The sequence below is a fragment of the Chiloscyllium plagiosum genome, chromosome 10 (assembly GCF_004010195.1).
Source record: "Chiloscyllium plagiosum isolate BGI_BamShark_2017 chromosome 10, ASM401019v2, whole genome shotgun sequence".
Classification (NCBI taxonomy): domain Eukaryota; kingdom Metazoa; phylum Chordata; class Chondrichthyes; order Orectolobiformes; family Hemiscylliidae; genus Chiloscyllium; species Chiloscyllium plagiosum.
The window spans coordinates 70,884,581-70,898,930 of record NC_057719.1 but is presented as its reverse complement, the minus strand read 5'-3'; the positions used below and the strand labels follow the sequence as shown (position 1 = coordinate 70,898,930).

The window sequence follows — 14,350 nt, the reverse complement described above, 5'->3', positions numbered from 1 at the left end:
TGACGTGTTTGGAATTGTCACCGCCTGTTTCTGACGTTGTAAATGTTTTTGTTTCTGGAACCTGTTTTCACTTCAGCAAGACAAACGTTTCTTAAAGCACAGCTGTATTGACGTAAACATATGTTAGTGCATTTTACTTACACAGCAAAGCAGAGCAAACAAACAGCCAGAATAAGAAGCAATCTAGGGGTTTATTTTAAAGATTATTAGGGCGATTTGGCTCCTGCAGGTATATAACAATTCCCTGTAAGGCTGATATATGAACTGAAACAATTCTGGAATATCAACACTTATAATTATATTAGTTTACTCCGATCTTTCTTTGAAAACACGAGAACGAACCAATTGTATAACACTTATTGTCAACACTGTGTAAAACTTCAATTTTCTTAGTCTGATTTTTCCGCCACTGTGTAATTACTGTAAGTCTGTCCGGTTGAATCGTTTACTCGGCAATATTATATTGGTGTTGTTTTTGAATTATGTCTGTCAAAATAAATACAATTAATAGCAATTAATGAACATAACAAGGATAAAGGCATACAGATATTTTTAGGAAAGATATTGTTACAATGTTTGAAAATAGTAATGAAAATATACAATATTTAAATATAAGGGCCATAAACTGAATTTTCTTCAGATTCCAGTTTTTAATCAGTAATAGCTTTGCGCAAAACTCGAATCTATTCTGACACTAATCTGCCAGCAAATTGTGAGTTTATTTAGGAAGACCGCAACTTCTCCGCACTAGAATTCCATTTCCTAACAGCGCCAGAGCGTTACAAAATTTGTGGAACCTAGAAATGGGCGCAATCGGAAATTTAAAATGTCCCAGTAGATTCCAAATCTGTTCACAATAAACACGTGGCGGTTAGCGACGCGGTTCCACGGTATTTGTTTCCATGCAACAATCGGTTACTTATGTTTGGGTAATACATCGTCGTAATTAATTGAAACTAAGTATTTATTTCGATCCCATTGTTTCAATGTTCCAAAGACCTACAGTGTACACTTGGGACTGTACATGTGAATAAAATCCTCCCCATTTTGTGCAAGTTTCACACGTGGCCAACATTTGGGAAGCACGTGATTATGTGGAATTTTAAGGACGTTTTAACATTTTTGTGTGTCAGTGTTTATCAACCCGCTTCAAAAACTGGGCTTTTTATAGTTTGAGTACGTATGAAATACACACACACCATATTGTTGGTTTGCATACAAAATGTTAAATGTTATAATCAAAGCAATTCCCCGATGCTGAGGGTGTATATTATATCGCCCTCATTCATCGCGTTGCTGAATCAAATATACTACAGAGATCAATTGAACAAAATAACAATTTATTGTCCTCTACGGGTGGCAAACATGTTATGCATCAACTTGGGCTTTGATTAAAGACTGTAGTACGCTCACAAATCACCTTTTTGTCTGAATTGATGCTTGGCTAAGCCACAGACTAACATTAAACAAGATCACACTCAAGTTAAGAAAATATTGTTATTTTTCTTTAATTGGGACAATTGGACTCCCGCGTGTTGGAGCTGTGGTTTTAACCAACGGAACGGAAAACTGGAATGACACCACTTTGCACTTTAACAATCGGATTACATCAGGGTACAAGTTGTTTGTTTAACCCGACAGCTCTCTGCACCCCGTCGCATGCTTTACACACTCATTAAAACGATTATTCACGACCTGTCGAGTGTTTTCCAGTTCATTCACACGACGCCCTCAGCATTAGCTCAACCTATTGGGTCGGCGAGTCAGAAGAAAGGAAAGACCTGCACTTTCAAACAGTGCTTCCCAAACCAGTTCCAACTCTACAGGTTGTAGTGACACACAGGAGATCAACACATATAGGGGCAGATACACACACGCATGTGTATACACAGGGACAGATATACACGGCAGGCACACAGGGGATGCATGAAAGTGCAACCACACACAAACTTACACACAGCAGCAGACATATAAAGGCAAATACTTACACAATGACAGACATATACAGGGCAGATACACACACATGGACAGTTACCCGCACACAAGAGCAGATATCAGTGGGGCAAATACACACAGGGACAGATTCACACAGGACTAGAGACAGGCTCGCACACAAAATACATACGTTTCTTACCATTGCTTTAAGTCTGATTCTGTACGTAAACAATACAGTAATTTAGCATAAAATTTAATCGTTATCACAGAAACGGCAGTACATTGAGAGAGGTCATCAATACTCAATAAAATAATCTGTTTTTGATCAAGTCCATGTTTATGCCAGATGTTAAATTACTTAAAGCCTACACCTCGTACAATTTCTCCGTTCGATATTTGGCGGGGCAATATTAGTGTGATTTGAGTGCTTTCAAGAAAAAAATGCACGTAGATTAGCTATTTCCAAATCTTTTAAAACCAATGAATTAATCAAAACTGATATTTCAAGATACGAAACTTAAGTAGTGATGTCGGTTCCCTGTTGCTGAAAAGTAATAACTACAATATAGAAACCTGGAACCGTCTGTTAACACTAACTTGTATCTTCAACCCGCATACAAGAAACCTTCGTTTAAAGTGGAAATACTCCATTGTCCTTCCGACTAAGCAAATAGATAATCCAGGAATGTTTTAAGTGACACTTCTTTTAAATAGCAAAATGTTCATATAAAATTATTACAATTATAATTTCACGCTTCAACATCATACATTTAGATTTGAACACTTTCGTTCACTTGTATTATCGCAGTCATCTTTCCCAAGGCTGATGGCAATCTACCATCGATATAATACTTCAGCTGTACATGTGCCAATTTCTTGCAGATTATAAGAAGTTTGTTTCAAAACAATACGGTAATATCAACACAAGCCAATGACTATGTAGGCAATTACGTAAAGGTTTTCACAAATAGATAAACACGCAAATCAATACAAATTAAACCTTGTATAATTTGTGACCAATTCCTGATAAATGACTCATTTTAAATGTGTGGTTGACATGTTTACGCAATGCTATCAACAATGGGGGTTTTTATAGCACTACTAACGCATTTTAAACATCAAAATGGATTTCAGCCGTAGTTGATTTTAACCAAGGTGAATGAGTAATTTGGAATAAGCTTGGTAGAAAACAACAATTATTTCCTATCCTACAGTCTTTACAGTCTTAGCCTCTTACTGAGCATATCACTTGTTGTCACAAAAACAGAAATTGTTGGAGAAACTCGGCTTGTTGAGCTCTGTTCCAATAAAAACCATCACCTCCCGTCAGTTTGTTGGCAATACTCGAATTTGATATTTAAATTCAGTATTTGGTTAATGTGAATGATCTCAACACGAATCTATTTCCAGGTACTTTTTTTTATCGTCAAATGTATAGTTTACACCCAGTTGATTACGAGCTACTGGATGTTGTGTTGTGTCCTCCCCTCACCCCCCACCCCCTCCCCCAACAATGCTGTCTGTAATTTGGAACACTAGGCCGAGGGTTTACGCACATTAGTTCGCTATTCAGAATGAAACGTTATTTACGCTGCTTCCGCAAATAAAATCCCACCGAGTCCCAAATGATTTCCACAACGTAATTATATAGGAGTACATTTTTCATTTCCGGAACGTATCAGAAGAGTCCTTTCTTATTTACGCTAGTTCAATGATGTTTTAATATTGGCATCACTCAAAACATGGATGGGGCTTTCTCATGGATTGGATATTTCCTTAACCTCCCCTTTTACAGTTTAAACCATTTCAGGTCAATACCATTTCCAGAAGAAAAAAAAAGTATTCAAAACGTTGATTCTACTTTTGTTACCTAAAAATGTTTCCAATAAAATGTAACCTATTTACATGGCAGTGGTTTGGAATCAATTTTAAAGGAATTTAGAAATGAAATGTTTTTGAGAAAAAAAAACGTGGTCGCATTCATGAAATTAATTTTAGCAAGAAGGCGAATTGAAATGAATCATAGATAATTATTGTAAAAATGACAGGACGCGGAAACTGATAATGCACAAAGACAAGGTGTAGCGTAATTGTTAAGGCAATTACCAGCGTTTTATATTAAATATTGAGGTGTGAACTCTGCTTAACTTCAAAAGCTGTCATTTCATTTTTGTTAGGAGATTTGACATTTGAACAAGAACATTCCTGGGAATTATCTACTTTACGGGGCGAAAAGCTTTGCAAGTATTTAATTTTCTCTTCCTAGATATTTAACACGATCGAAAAACACATTTTTGTTACTTTGGACATTTTCACTGTCCAGAAATATAGGCGCGCGTGTTCTAAATCGGGTAACCTTCAGTGGTTCTAGGTTACTCGACAAAACCAAATATTGTAAAATGATAGTTATAGTTACTCATGCAATATAAATAAATAATCCTTCATTCACTCTTTATGAAATATTGAGTATTGGCAAACAATGCACCTGTGTTCAATGACATGGAACCACTGGTGATGATTTTTTTTCTGTTTATTTGTTCAACCAATGTCAAATACATGGGCATGTATATCTGTTAGCATTTTTAAAACCAATTTCCAAACGACACACGGCTTTCTATTCCCATCTCCTATCTGGAACATATCTATCACAGAATCTTACTGTTGTGTTGCAAAATCAAACATGCCCTTTGTTCCGATGGTGAGAAGATTGACGGACAGGGCAGTGGACAAATGTGCAAATTTCTGGTTTTAAATGTAAACGAGGTAACTGGATATGGATTGACCAGCCCGATACTTCCCAATTTAAAGGGACCGCTAACGTTAAATTTCATCAAAAATACTATGTCACAGTTCAGAGCGATTGTTCATTCTATGTATTCCATGCCATTTCCTGTTTAAAATCTGTTGGTGCACCGAGGTTTGGCAAATCCCACCTTCATTATTTCTCAAATCAAATCCCTGGAGTGAAAGCAGTTGATTGCTGCTGCTAGGCATACTTGTAAAACATGCACCAATAATTTGTTTAGTCGGTGCACACATAGGCGCCCATTTTAGCGAAACTAAAATTGAATATTTAAGAGCAGCTAGAGACAAGAGGTAGAGTTAAATTATATCTCCCTGTGACCAAACACACAAAGATCGCTCAGTAGCTTTATTATATTCATTGAACGTTTAAACTCCCAGTTAATAACATCAAACGTGTTCTTCAGTGGACTTCATCTGCATGAGTCCGAACAACAAATAGCTGCGCAATCTCAACAATGTTAAAAAGAAAACTCAGCCTGAACGATTGGAATATCTAGCAGATAGTCCAGGTGTCAAAATATTAAATAACATTAAAAATGCAACGAAAATACTATGAAGGATTTACTGATAAAAGTTATTTCAATCATATTCAAAACACATTTGCTTTCCCAAATAACACTGACTCCATCATGGATCACAACAAACCAATAAACACACACATATATATATAGCTTGAACTGATTCATGGACACACACGTTCAAAACTAGCCTTGGTCACCGTTTCTTAAAGTCAAATTAATGGTTCACAAAACAGGGAGATTTTTATTGCTCACGTTATTTGTATTTTACCAACTATTCAATAAACCAATTAAACAATATATTTTATTTACACAAATATGTTTGAACGTGACCACGAGAATATGTTTTGCTGATTGGAAAAGTGAAGCATGTGACTTAAACGTCGATTCCCTTTTGAATCGGCATTGTTTGCTAAATTGCGTACACCTTTCTGATCGTCGATGCATCCGCCTTCTTATTATGGCAGGGTCAGCGCCAGGCGAGTTCCTGGCGCTAAAGTTTTCTAGTGTAAATCTGAGAGCCGGTTCTGCTCCGAACCAAGTGGAAGTGAGTCCACTCTTCTCTCTGGAGCCAAGTTGAGCTCCGGGACTCGAGGTTTACACCGTGAGAAGAGAAACCGCTTGGTGCCGATAGAAATGCATAATGTGCAAAAGACAATCGAATATGTGCATTGTGTTTTTGAAACACAGACACAAGCTGTGAAGGAAAGCGAGAGAGAGTGAGAGAGGGGAAGAAAGAGAGATTAGGTAGACAGCGAAAGAGACATGTTAGACTCATTGCTTTACCAACAGCGCCCCCACGCTACCATTGACAGTTCTGATCAAGCTCTCTTTGCTGAATAGGTTAGCTAGCAGTTGTCAAAAGAAAATCAAGAGGAAATTAAACTAAATGTATGTGTCTTCTGGCGACATACTGATAATTTCCAGCTTATATTCTGTTACAAGCACTATCAATGATGACCTATGTTAAATGTGCAACTTGAAGACTTGTCAAACTTCAGGCTGTGAAGTAAAGTCTTCCGAAACCGAAAATAACAGTTTTAGCTTTTCGTCACAATGTCTCGGAATGTAAGATGAGTTATCAAGGAAATGTGCTTAGATCTATGATAGGCGCAGTGTGTTGAAACTGAGTACAATACTGACTAGATCGAGTTCACAACAGTAAAGCGCCGCAAACAAAGTGGCCTGTCATACTCGATAAGGTTAACATCCAGGAACAAGATCTGCGACTCACGAGATGCCCAGTCTCTGAGCAACAATTGCTCCAACTCTTTCACTGTTCAGCCTTACCAATGTAAATCGATGTGTTTACAAACACATTTGCTCTGGGAAATGGTTCCAAAAAAAGCCTTAATAGCAGACCAACAGCTGTAGAATTTCTGGCTATTCTGTTTGTATGAATTATTTTCGTTACATCACCCGCATAACTATTTGTAGATGGAGGAAACTGGTTCTTTAAAGATTATTATATTTTTTTGTCAATGGATGCATGAATAATAATTATAATAATAAATTAGAGATTCGCCGTGGTAATATTTAGTACTGTATCTCAGCCAAAAGTGAATATATTGTTTTGTATATTATGCAGAGTTATTCGTGATTATAAGGAAAGCAAGCTGTCTTGCAAGTTAGGTAAGTAATAACAAATATTAAAAGTCTTGTGGTTTTTTCATAATAGAAAATGTATCCAATACCTTATATGCCGCTGATAATCAGTTGCTCGAAAGAGAAATATAAAGTTTACGATTTAACCTATGTTACATATTTTATGCAGAATTTGTTTCATGTAAGTCTAAAATATATGTTTACCCTTAGACATTAAACACGTTAAAAGAAACACGAAGATTATAAACTCGGCATATTTACCCAAACTGTGCCCTGGTGAATGTGTTGCAAATTTAGACAGGCATGTAACACCCTACAAGGTAGTCTGCAATACCAGCATTATAATTGCAATTAACACAGAGGACACGTTTTATTGCACTAATCCAGTATCACAGTGATATCTTTTACCCTCGCATCTTACACTAACTAACGCACAGCATTACAAATTACGTAAGTGCGCCATTGCTTGCTTTCAAATAATTTAAATTTCATACTTGAAATAAAATATAGGAAATTTTAAAATTTTAGTCTTGAAAAGAAATGTCGATTGAGATAATGTAAAGACAATGTTGTTAGTATGTCCGTAAGATGATTGAATAAAAGACTGAATAAAGAACAATGCGCTTAAGCACAGATATAACATTTTAAAACTCCATAGTATCGGCGTTTGTTCCCTAATTTTACCCATTTGATGATAAACCAAATTAGTCCAAATATGAATTCTGGTTAATTATGCAGTTGTACCTATTTTGTCAGCAGTTCTATTTTCGCTATTTATTTGTGTTTCGTGTATTCAATAACTGACAGCCAAATATGTGGCTCAAATTGTTCATAAAACACGTATAAATTGAATATTAAGGAACAATTTGCAGATTATTATCAAGAAATAAATAAAATAAACTAATTTAAGGCTGTTCAACAGCAGCGCAAAAATATTATTTGAAAATATATGGATGTTTAGATTATGCGCCCGATAATTAAATTCCCTTTCTTCTCATTATCATATATCATATTATTTAAATGTTGTAGCATAATGCCTTAGCGACGGAAGTAGCCACAACTAAATTTGTTTAAAACTTTCAAATGTAAATAATCAAAAGATTCAAACCAACAGTTTGGGTAGAGGGAAACACATTATTGTGCAAAGTGAGAGCGTTGATTTTCTGTTGTTCTTAATCGGAAGTTACTTGCTTACAATTATTGCGGGCTAAGACATAATGGTTACTTCTGTTTAATTGCATTTTGTTTTATCTTCGATATTCCAGTGGTTTTTATTTTCACAAGTTCCCTACTTAGTGAGGATTGACGCTCAACTCTCGCTCCCGTTCAATGTCGCTGCCATCTGTTTCCAGACAATTGCAGCGAGGTTTGATCTGGAAAGTTTACAGTGCGCAAGAACTCCGCCCTCTGGGCACCACTCACACATCCCTCAAACCCCTAATGAACTTCACCTTCACCTCTATCTAACCCGGCAAATACCACGTTTGACCCAAACGGGTAGATCCTTAGTTACCAGAAACAATTTCTTCAATGTGGACTTAAAAAACATAATGCATCAATTCAAATGGGAAATATTGTCAAGGAGTCTACTCTATTTCTTTCCTTGCAGGATTTTGGAGATAGGAAATACACTGAGGCAGAAATGGGGCATTACTTGCACGGGAAATAACCTTCGGCGCTTACGAAGAAAAAGCAAAGATGGGAAGAAAGATCACGGCTGTGGATCTTATATTTTGACATTAATCGGATTCCGGATAGAATTATTGGGAATGATCCGACAGATCTTGAATGTACCTTGACGTATTGCCCCAAGAGTCGCTCACCTTGTAGAACGTACCACACAGCTGACACAAAATATAGCCACATTACCCAAAATGCTGATCAGAGTGAGCTACCTTCCACATTCGAACCAAACCAAAGCCATCACATTGAGACCTTTCATTACGGATTCGTGGTGAAGGTTTTTTTCTCATACAAATCCGTGTAATACTAAATTAGGATCTACTCTTGTGAGGGTCTCGGCTTCAGGCATGATGTGACTCCGCTTGGCATAATAATGCACGACAGCGCATTTTAGTATTTTTTTTCTCTCAGCACCACATTGCAACATATTTGCTGTGCACTTAACAACTTGTAAAATAAACTATTACGTTGGAAATTTTCAATTGTTTCAACATGGCTTGTTGGACTTTGAAACCACTAGCTAAGGTATGTTCTTCGGATCATTAGGGACAATTTGATTATCAAAACTATGACTATCCAGGCGTCACATTCTATCAGGTAAACTCCCAGCTGCCCTTTTAACACGCCTGTATTTCCTAACCTTCGCAGCTAGTGGATTTGATGTGCTTGAGCATGAAAGTAATTGGAGATCTTATGTGTTTTCATGTTGGGTATCCACTCAATCACAGTCAAGCATTGTCCTGAACAGAAATACTGTCGCGATCTAGTTCCCCTTTCCAATCGCTTCACACACAAAGCAACTTGGCAATAGTCATGGAATTACGACATTATGTGCACGGTTTCCTTTTGTTTGAATCGATCTTCTGTTAATGGCAGGTCAAGTCTAAACAGCATTGGTACAAACCTGAGAATTTCAATTTGTTTGTAAGTAATCATTAAAATATTCTGATGCGCCTCCTGACAACCTCAGCATGACTGCCCTGCGGAAATGTATCCTAACTGCACATTTTTAATGTACAGGTCGCAGAAACCGTCCCAATGATAATATTCTTAAAATCACGACTGTCAGTTTATGCTGATTATTAGGATAAACAGGCGCATTAGGCCCAGAGTTCAATTAAATTAAATTTAAAAAAAAACAATGAAATAAATACTCTGCAGTACAATATACACACATATACAATTCAAACAATCTTAGCAAGTCAACGACGAACTAGTGGAAAGAAAAGGAGATCGTGGACTTACCAAATGCAAGGCATTGCATTCGACGGCACGTTCCAGCTCAGTGAAACTTCAGGGGTTAAACAGCGGAATGCTTCTCTCCTTTCGTAAAATGGCACTTAACGAAAAAAAAACTTTAAACTTTTCCTAATGGTATAATGATCTTTTTGAAAACACTTTGAGGTTCAATTTCTAAGGCAGCCACAGATCTGAAAAGCAGGCGTGCCTTTGACCTGTGCCGCAGCGAAAAAAAAAGGAATTGGGACTTTTTAAAGACGTGACACGGTTTATTGTTTTCTAATAGACAATGTACAGCATTTTATCAACAGATAGATTGGTTTTATTTTCTAGTTCCGGAGCGCCGGTTTGGAGCAGAGAAACGGGATAGATTATCTCTGGAGAACGTATGGAGCAGCTAGCGGCCCGGATAACTGCTAACGTCACTGCGTCTTGTCTCTATGTAAATGAAGCTTCACGTTTCTTCAGGTCAAAGAAAACCCTCTTATTGTAGATCCCCTCAGTAACGCCTCGCAAATTCTCCTTTCCTTTTTTTTCATATCAATTTGCTTGTATTTAATTCAGGAGCCACACTTCCTTCTTTCACATAACCCTGCTTAACATTACAGCGATAACATCTACAGCCGAGATTCATTTTCCTTCGGGCCTATTGTGAGAGGCACTAGCCTTCTTGCGTTACTCGTGGGCATAGTTAATGTAACACAAGAAGAACAAATAAGGATAGCACCCTGCACAGACTTACTGCGGATCGAATTTGCAAGAAATGTATTAGTCAAATTTTTCTCACAAATGTGACATCTCAGCTTGTCGAATGTTGTATATTTTCATAGAGAGTTTCAACGCTTTTAGTCATAAATGATACAACCAAAAGTAATTGCCTCCAGATCACTGCATGAATCAATCTCATCTGAAATGGGGTTACAAATGTACATAACATTCATTGGCACCGGCTGTCATTTCTACGGAAGAATTTATTTCATAATCATATTGTTCCTGAATCGACAAAATCCCCAGCGTACATGAAGAACTCATTCACTTGCTGTCAGTGATCACACACTTCAATATGAATTTGTAAATAATACCTGAACGTCAATTGACAAATCGACAAATCAAATATTAATTTATAACTTTCAACTAAATTTCCTGGTGGGTCGCTCTCTGTTTAAAAATATCACGTTTATATTTTATACCTGGTAGTGCAGGAGGCATTGGGCTCTTAGTGTCTTTTGAAGGCTGTGTATTGTTTCAAAAATGCATGAACTGATGAGGTGACTGTGAAAAGGCAGGGCTCCACTTTCTGGGAAACCACATTTAAATCAACAATACACCACTCCAGCAACTACACTAACGTTTAAAATATTTGCCTCAAAGAGTCCTGTGTGCTTCACATCTAAACCACAAAAAATCAGCAAATAGTTTGAAAACTAGCGCGACAGTGAAACAAATTTTGATAGGAAATAGTTTTAGGGATGCATTCAAACCTGTTCCTTTATTCGGTGTGTATAATGTATAGTAAGCCGTGAATTGAACCGTACTAAGAACACGCGGCGCCAATATAAAACTCATTGGGAAGAGTTATATTTTTTTAAAAAGTGAGCATATTAGTTAAATTGGAGCGTAACTTAAACATTATATCAACGGTTCAGGTTAAACGTGGGTGAGTACAACGGGATAAATTAGGCCTAGATAAAGGGGAGGGGTGGTTTCATTCTTGACTAATCTGGTATACTTTGGTCTCTTTGACGGGATACAGGAATGCATGCAGAAAGAAAGCCATTTACAAAAAAAAGTATTACTGCAGATCACTATTGCATTTAGCGGTGATAAAGAAAAGGACAAGATGTCAAAACTTCTGAATGTAACCTATTTTTTTTATTTCGGTGCCTTCTGTATAGTAAACATTTTAAGTGACAACACGGGCATATGATCACAATATCACAATCATGAAATTTAGAGACGACATTAACAATCACTCAAGGAATTTATGAGGCATTTAAGCAACACAAGTTACACGTCCGCAAGATTTATCCTTTAAGTACAATAGGTTTACACATTTCACTACAGTTACAGAAAGAAATGAAAAGGGACCTGTTAGTGACCACATACATCGAATTATGCACAACACAAACTAAAGGCAATCATCAATTTTGTCCCCTTCTGATTCTTTTGCAGGCAGTGTTGTAAACTGGAAAATAGGAATTATTTTCAAAGTACTTGTTCGTTTAAACAAGGAGTGCATTTCTAGCCCCGTCTTTGGTCTCAACGTAAACATGAACCATTTTGTAACCAAATGGGAAAAAAAATGACCGAAGGTTAGGCATGTTTTAAGTAAGGTTACCAAATACAGTACAAATCAAGTGTTCAATTTTGATTATTTCGAGTGTAAAATGTTTCCGCCAATATTGAGATCAGCAGCCACCAGAAAAAGATAACTTCTAATACTGTAAATATGAAATTCTGGTGGAACAGTTGTTTCAGACCTGCCTAATTTAAACTTAGTTGGAATGTAGTCATTTTAAATACACAGTCTACATTAATTTAACTCATGGTTTCCTATCTAAACCGCCTCAAATTGCACATTGCTGAAACTGAATAAACAAACAATCCTACGGGATTTGACAAAATGCAGACAAAAATGGGGACTTGAATAAAAATACCTGGGCTTCTTTTGAGAATTATTTACAACGCAAATGTGTGTAAAATGTCAACTTACAGTCTTTTCGAAGGGATTTGTTAGTGTATTAGAGGGTTTGAAGAGGGCCCCTGGTTTTGATGTGTGAAGTAGTCAGAAAGTCCTCCAGAAAGTCCTGTGGAGAAACTTGGCAAAGAAGGTCTTAGAGACTCACAGGGGAGAGTAGAAGGCGCCTGTGGAGACGTAGAGGACGCTGTCCTAGCCGTCATTGAAGTGCTGCTTTGAGAAGTCATTGAAGGGTGAGGAACATGGGGGAAAAAGTAACTTGTCTGTCCTGCCAGAAGGTTTACCGAGCAAGGATTTAACGAATACGTGCCCGAGCATGGAACAGATAAACCGCACGGCACCGAGGCAGCCAAGGCGGCTGCAGCCGTGAGGTGGTGGGTGGCATAAGGAATTTCTCCGTTCACAAGTCTATCTACACTTAAGCCATTTGATGTTGGAAAAGAGTGGTTGTTTGCCAGAGAGTTCTGAGTTAACACCGAGCTGTAGGACATCGGGTGGCTGGGATAAGGTGAGGTGGTTCCATTATAACTCAAGGTACTGCTGGCTCGGGGGTGATGGAGGGACAGGAATGGCGAGACCGGCCAATATAAGGAACCTGCCCTGTCCATGAAAGTCAGGCCGGTGGAGGTGAGGCGCGCTCCCCGCTTGAAAGCTAACTTGGCCCGCGAGGTGGTGGATCTCCGGCGCAGTTTGCCCGTGGTGCCGCCTATGAAGACGTCGTCGCTCGACGGGTCCAGCATCCAGTAATTGCCCTTCCCGGGGTCGTCGTAGTGCCTGGGCACCTTGACGAAGCACTTGTTCAGGCTGAGGTTGTGCCGGATGGAGTTCTGCCAGCCCTGCTTGTTCTCCCGGTAGTACGGGAAGTTCTTCATGATGAACTCGTAGATGCCGTTGAGGGTGAGCCGCTTCTCGGGGCTCTGGCGGATGGCCATCATGATCAGGGCGTTGTAGCTGAACGGGGGCTTCTCGTATTTGCCGTTCTTCTTCTCGCCCTCCTTGCCGGCGTCTGACTCCTTGCCGTCGGCCTTCTTCTCCTCGGGCTTGTCCTTGTCGTCCGAGCCGGGTGGCTCCGCCGAGCTGCTCTCGCTTTTGCCGCCGGCGATCTCGGGCTTGGTGTCGAGAGCTGGCAAGCCCGGCTTGTCATCGTGCTCAGGGCCAGCGCGCTGGCGGCTGTCATTCTGCACCGCTTCGGGCACCAGGCTGTTTATGCTGAACGACGACTTGGGGATCATCTTCACTTCTTTCTTATCTCCCATGTCCAACATCACACACACACACACGGGGGGGGGGGGGGGGATTTTTTTTCCCAAAAAAAAAATCCCGAGAAAAAAATAATAATAGTGAAAATAAATGGTGATCGCCGCAGCACAGTTGGACCGCAAATCGCACAAACGTTGGCAACTCCGTGTAGTAAAAAAAAAAGAGCCACTACTTCATGTTCTTAAGAAGAGGTCGCTCGGAGCCAGGCAGCTCCGCGCCCATGGAGCCCGGCCCCTGGCTGCCCAATCACAGCCGCCGGCGCGCCTGCGCGTCGCCCCACGCCGCAGCCAATCAGCGCCGCTTGCACCTCACCCTCCTCCTCCTCCTCCTCCTCCTCCCCACCCAATCCCCACCCCCCCCCCCCCCCCTCAACTCCCCAGCTGGCGGAACGCTACAACGCCAGGGCGGGGAAAGAGGTCAAAGCCGCGTCACCGCCAACCCAACCCAAACCCACTCTCTCTCTCCTCCCTCGCCCCCAAATTCCAATCTTCCGGATGGTTGCTTTCCCCTCAAGCCCAACCATCCCCTCCACTCCCAGCACGTTTCCCTTTCCACTGTTCTGCAAAGTTGCTCGATTTTGGTCTCCCTCCATCCATCTCCTTTTCCA

At 39.4% G+C, this 14,350-nt stretch overlaps 1 protein-coding gene and 2 long non-coding RNA genes across 3 annotated transcripts in view; 1 reads left to right on the top strand and 2 right to left on the bottom strand.

Annotated features, from left to right (window-relative positions):
• The window catches only part of LOC122553756, a 48,403-nt gene extending 38,882 nt beyond the window's left edge, over positions 1 to 9,521 (top strand). Inside the window, exons 2-4 of the long non-coding RNA XR_006312835.1 lie at positions 4,113 to 4,179; positions 6,847 to 6,890; positions 8,473 to 9,521. This is a non-coding gene — a long non-coding RNA (uncharacterized LOC122553756). The remainder of the gene's footprint in view (positions 1 to 4,112; positions 4,180 to 6,846; positions 6,891 to 8,472) is intronic.
• The window catches only part of LOC122553757, a 166,043-nt gene extending 155,433 nt beyond the window's left edge, over positions 1 to 10,610 (bottom strand). The window contains exon 1 of the long non-coding RNA XR_006312836.1: positions 9,792 to 10,610. This is a non-coding gene — a long non-coding RNA (uncharacterized LOC122553757). The remainder of the gene's footprint in view (positions 1 to 9,791) is intronic.
• Positions 10,611 to 11,635: 1,025 nt separating this feature from the next.
• On the bottom strand, positions 11,636 to 13,985 carry foxg1a (forkhead box G1a). Its single transcript, XM_043698473.1, has one exon. It carries the CDS (start codon positions 13,746 to 13,748, stop codon positions 12,519 to 12,521), a length of 1,230 nt encoding a protein of 409 aa, XP_043554408.1. The 5' UTR covers positions 13,749 to 13,985; the 3' UTR covers positions 11,636 to 12,518.
• Between the last annotated feature and the right edge of the window lie 365 nt (positions 13,986 to 14,350).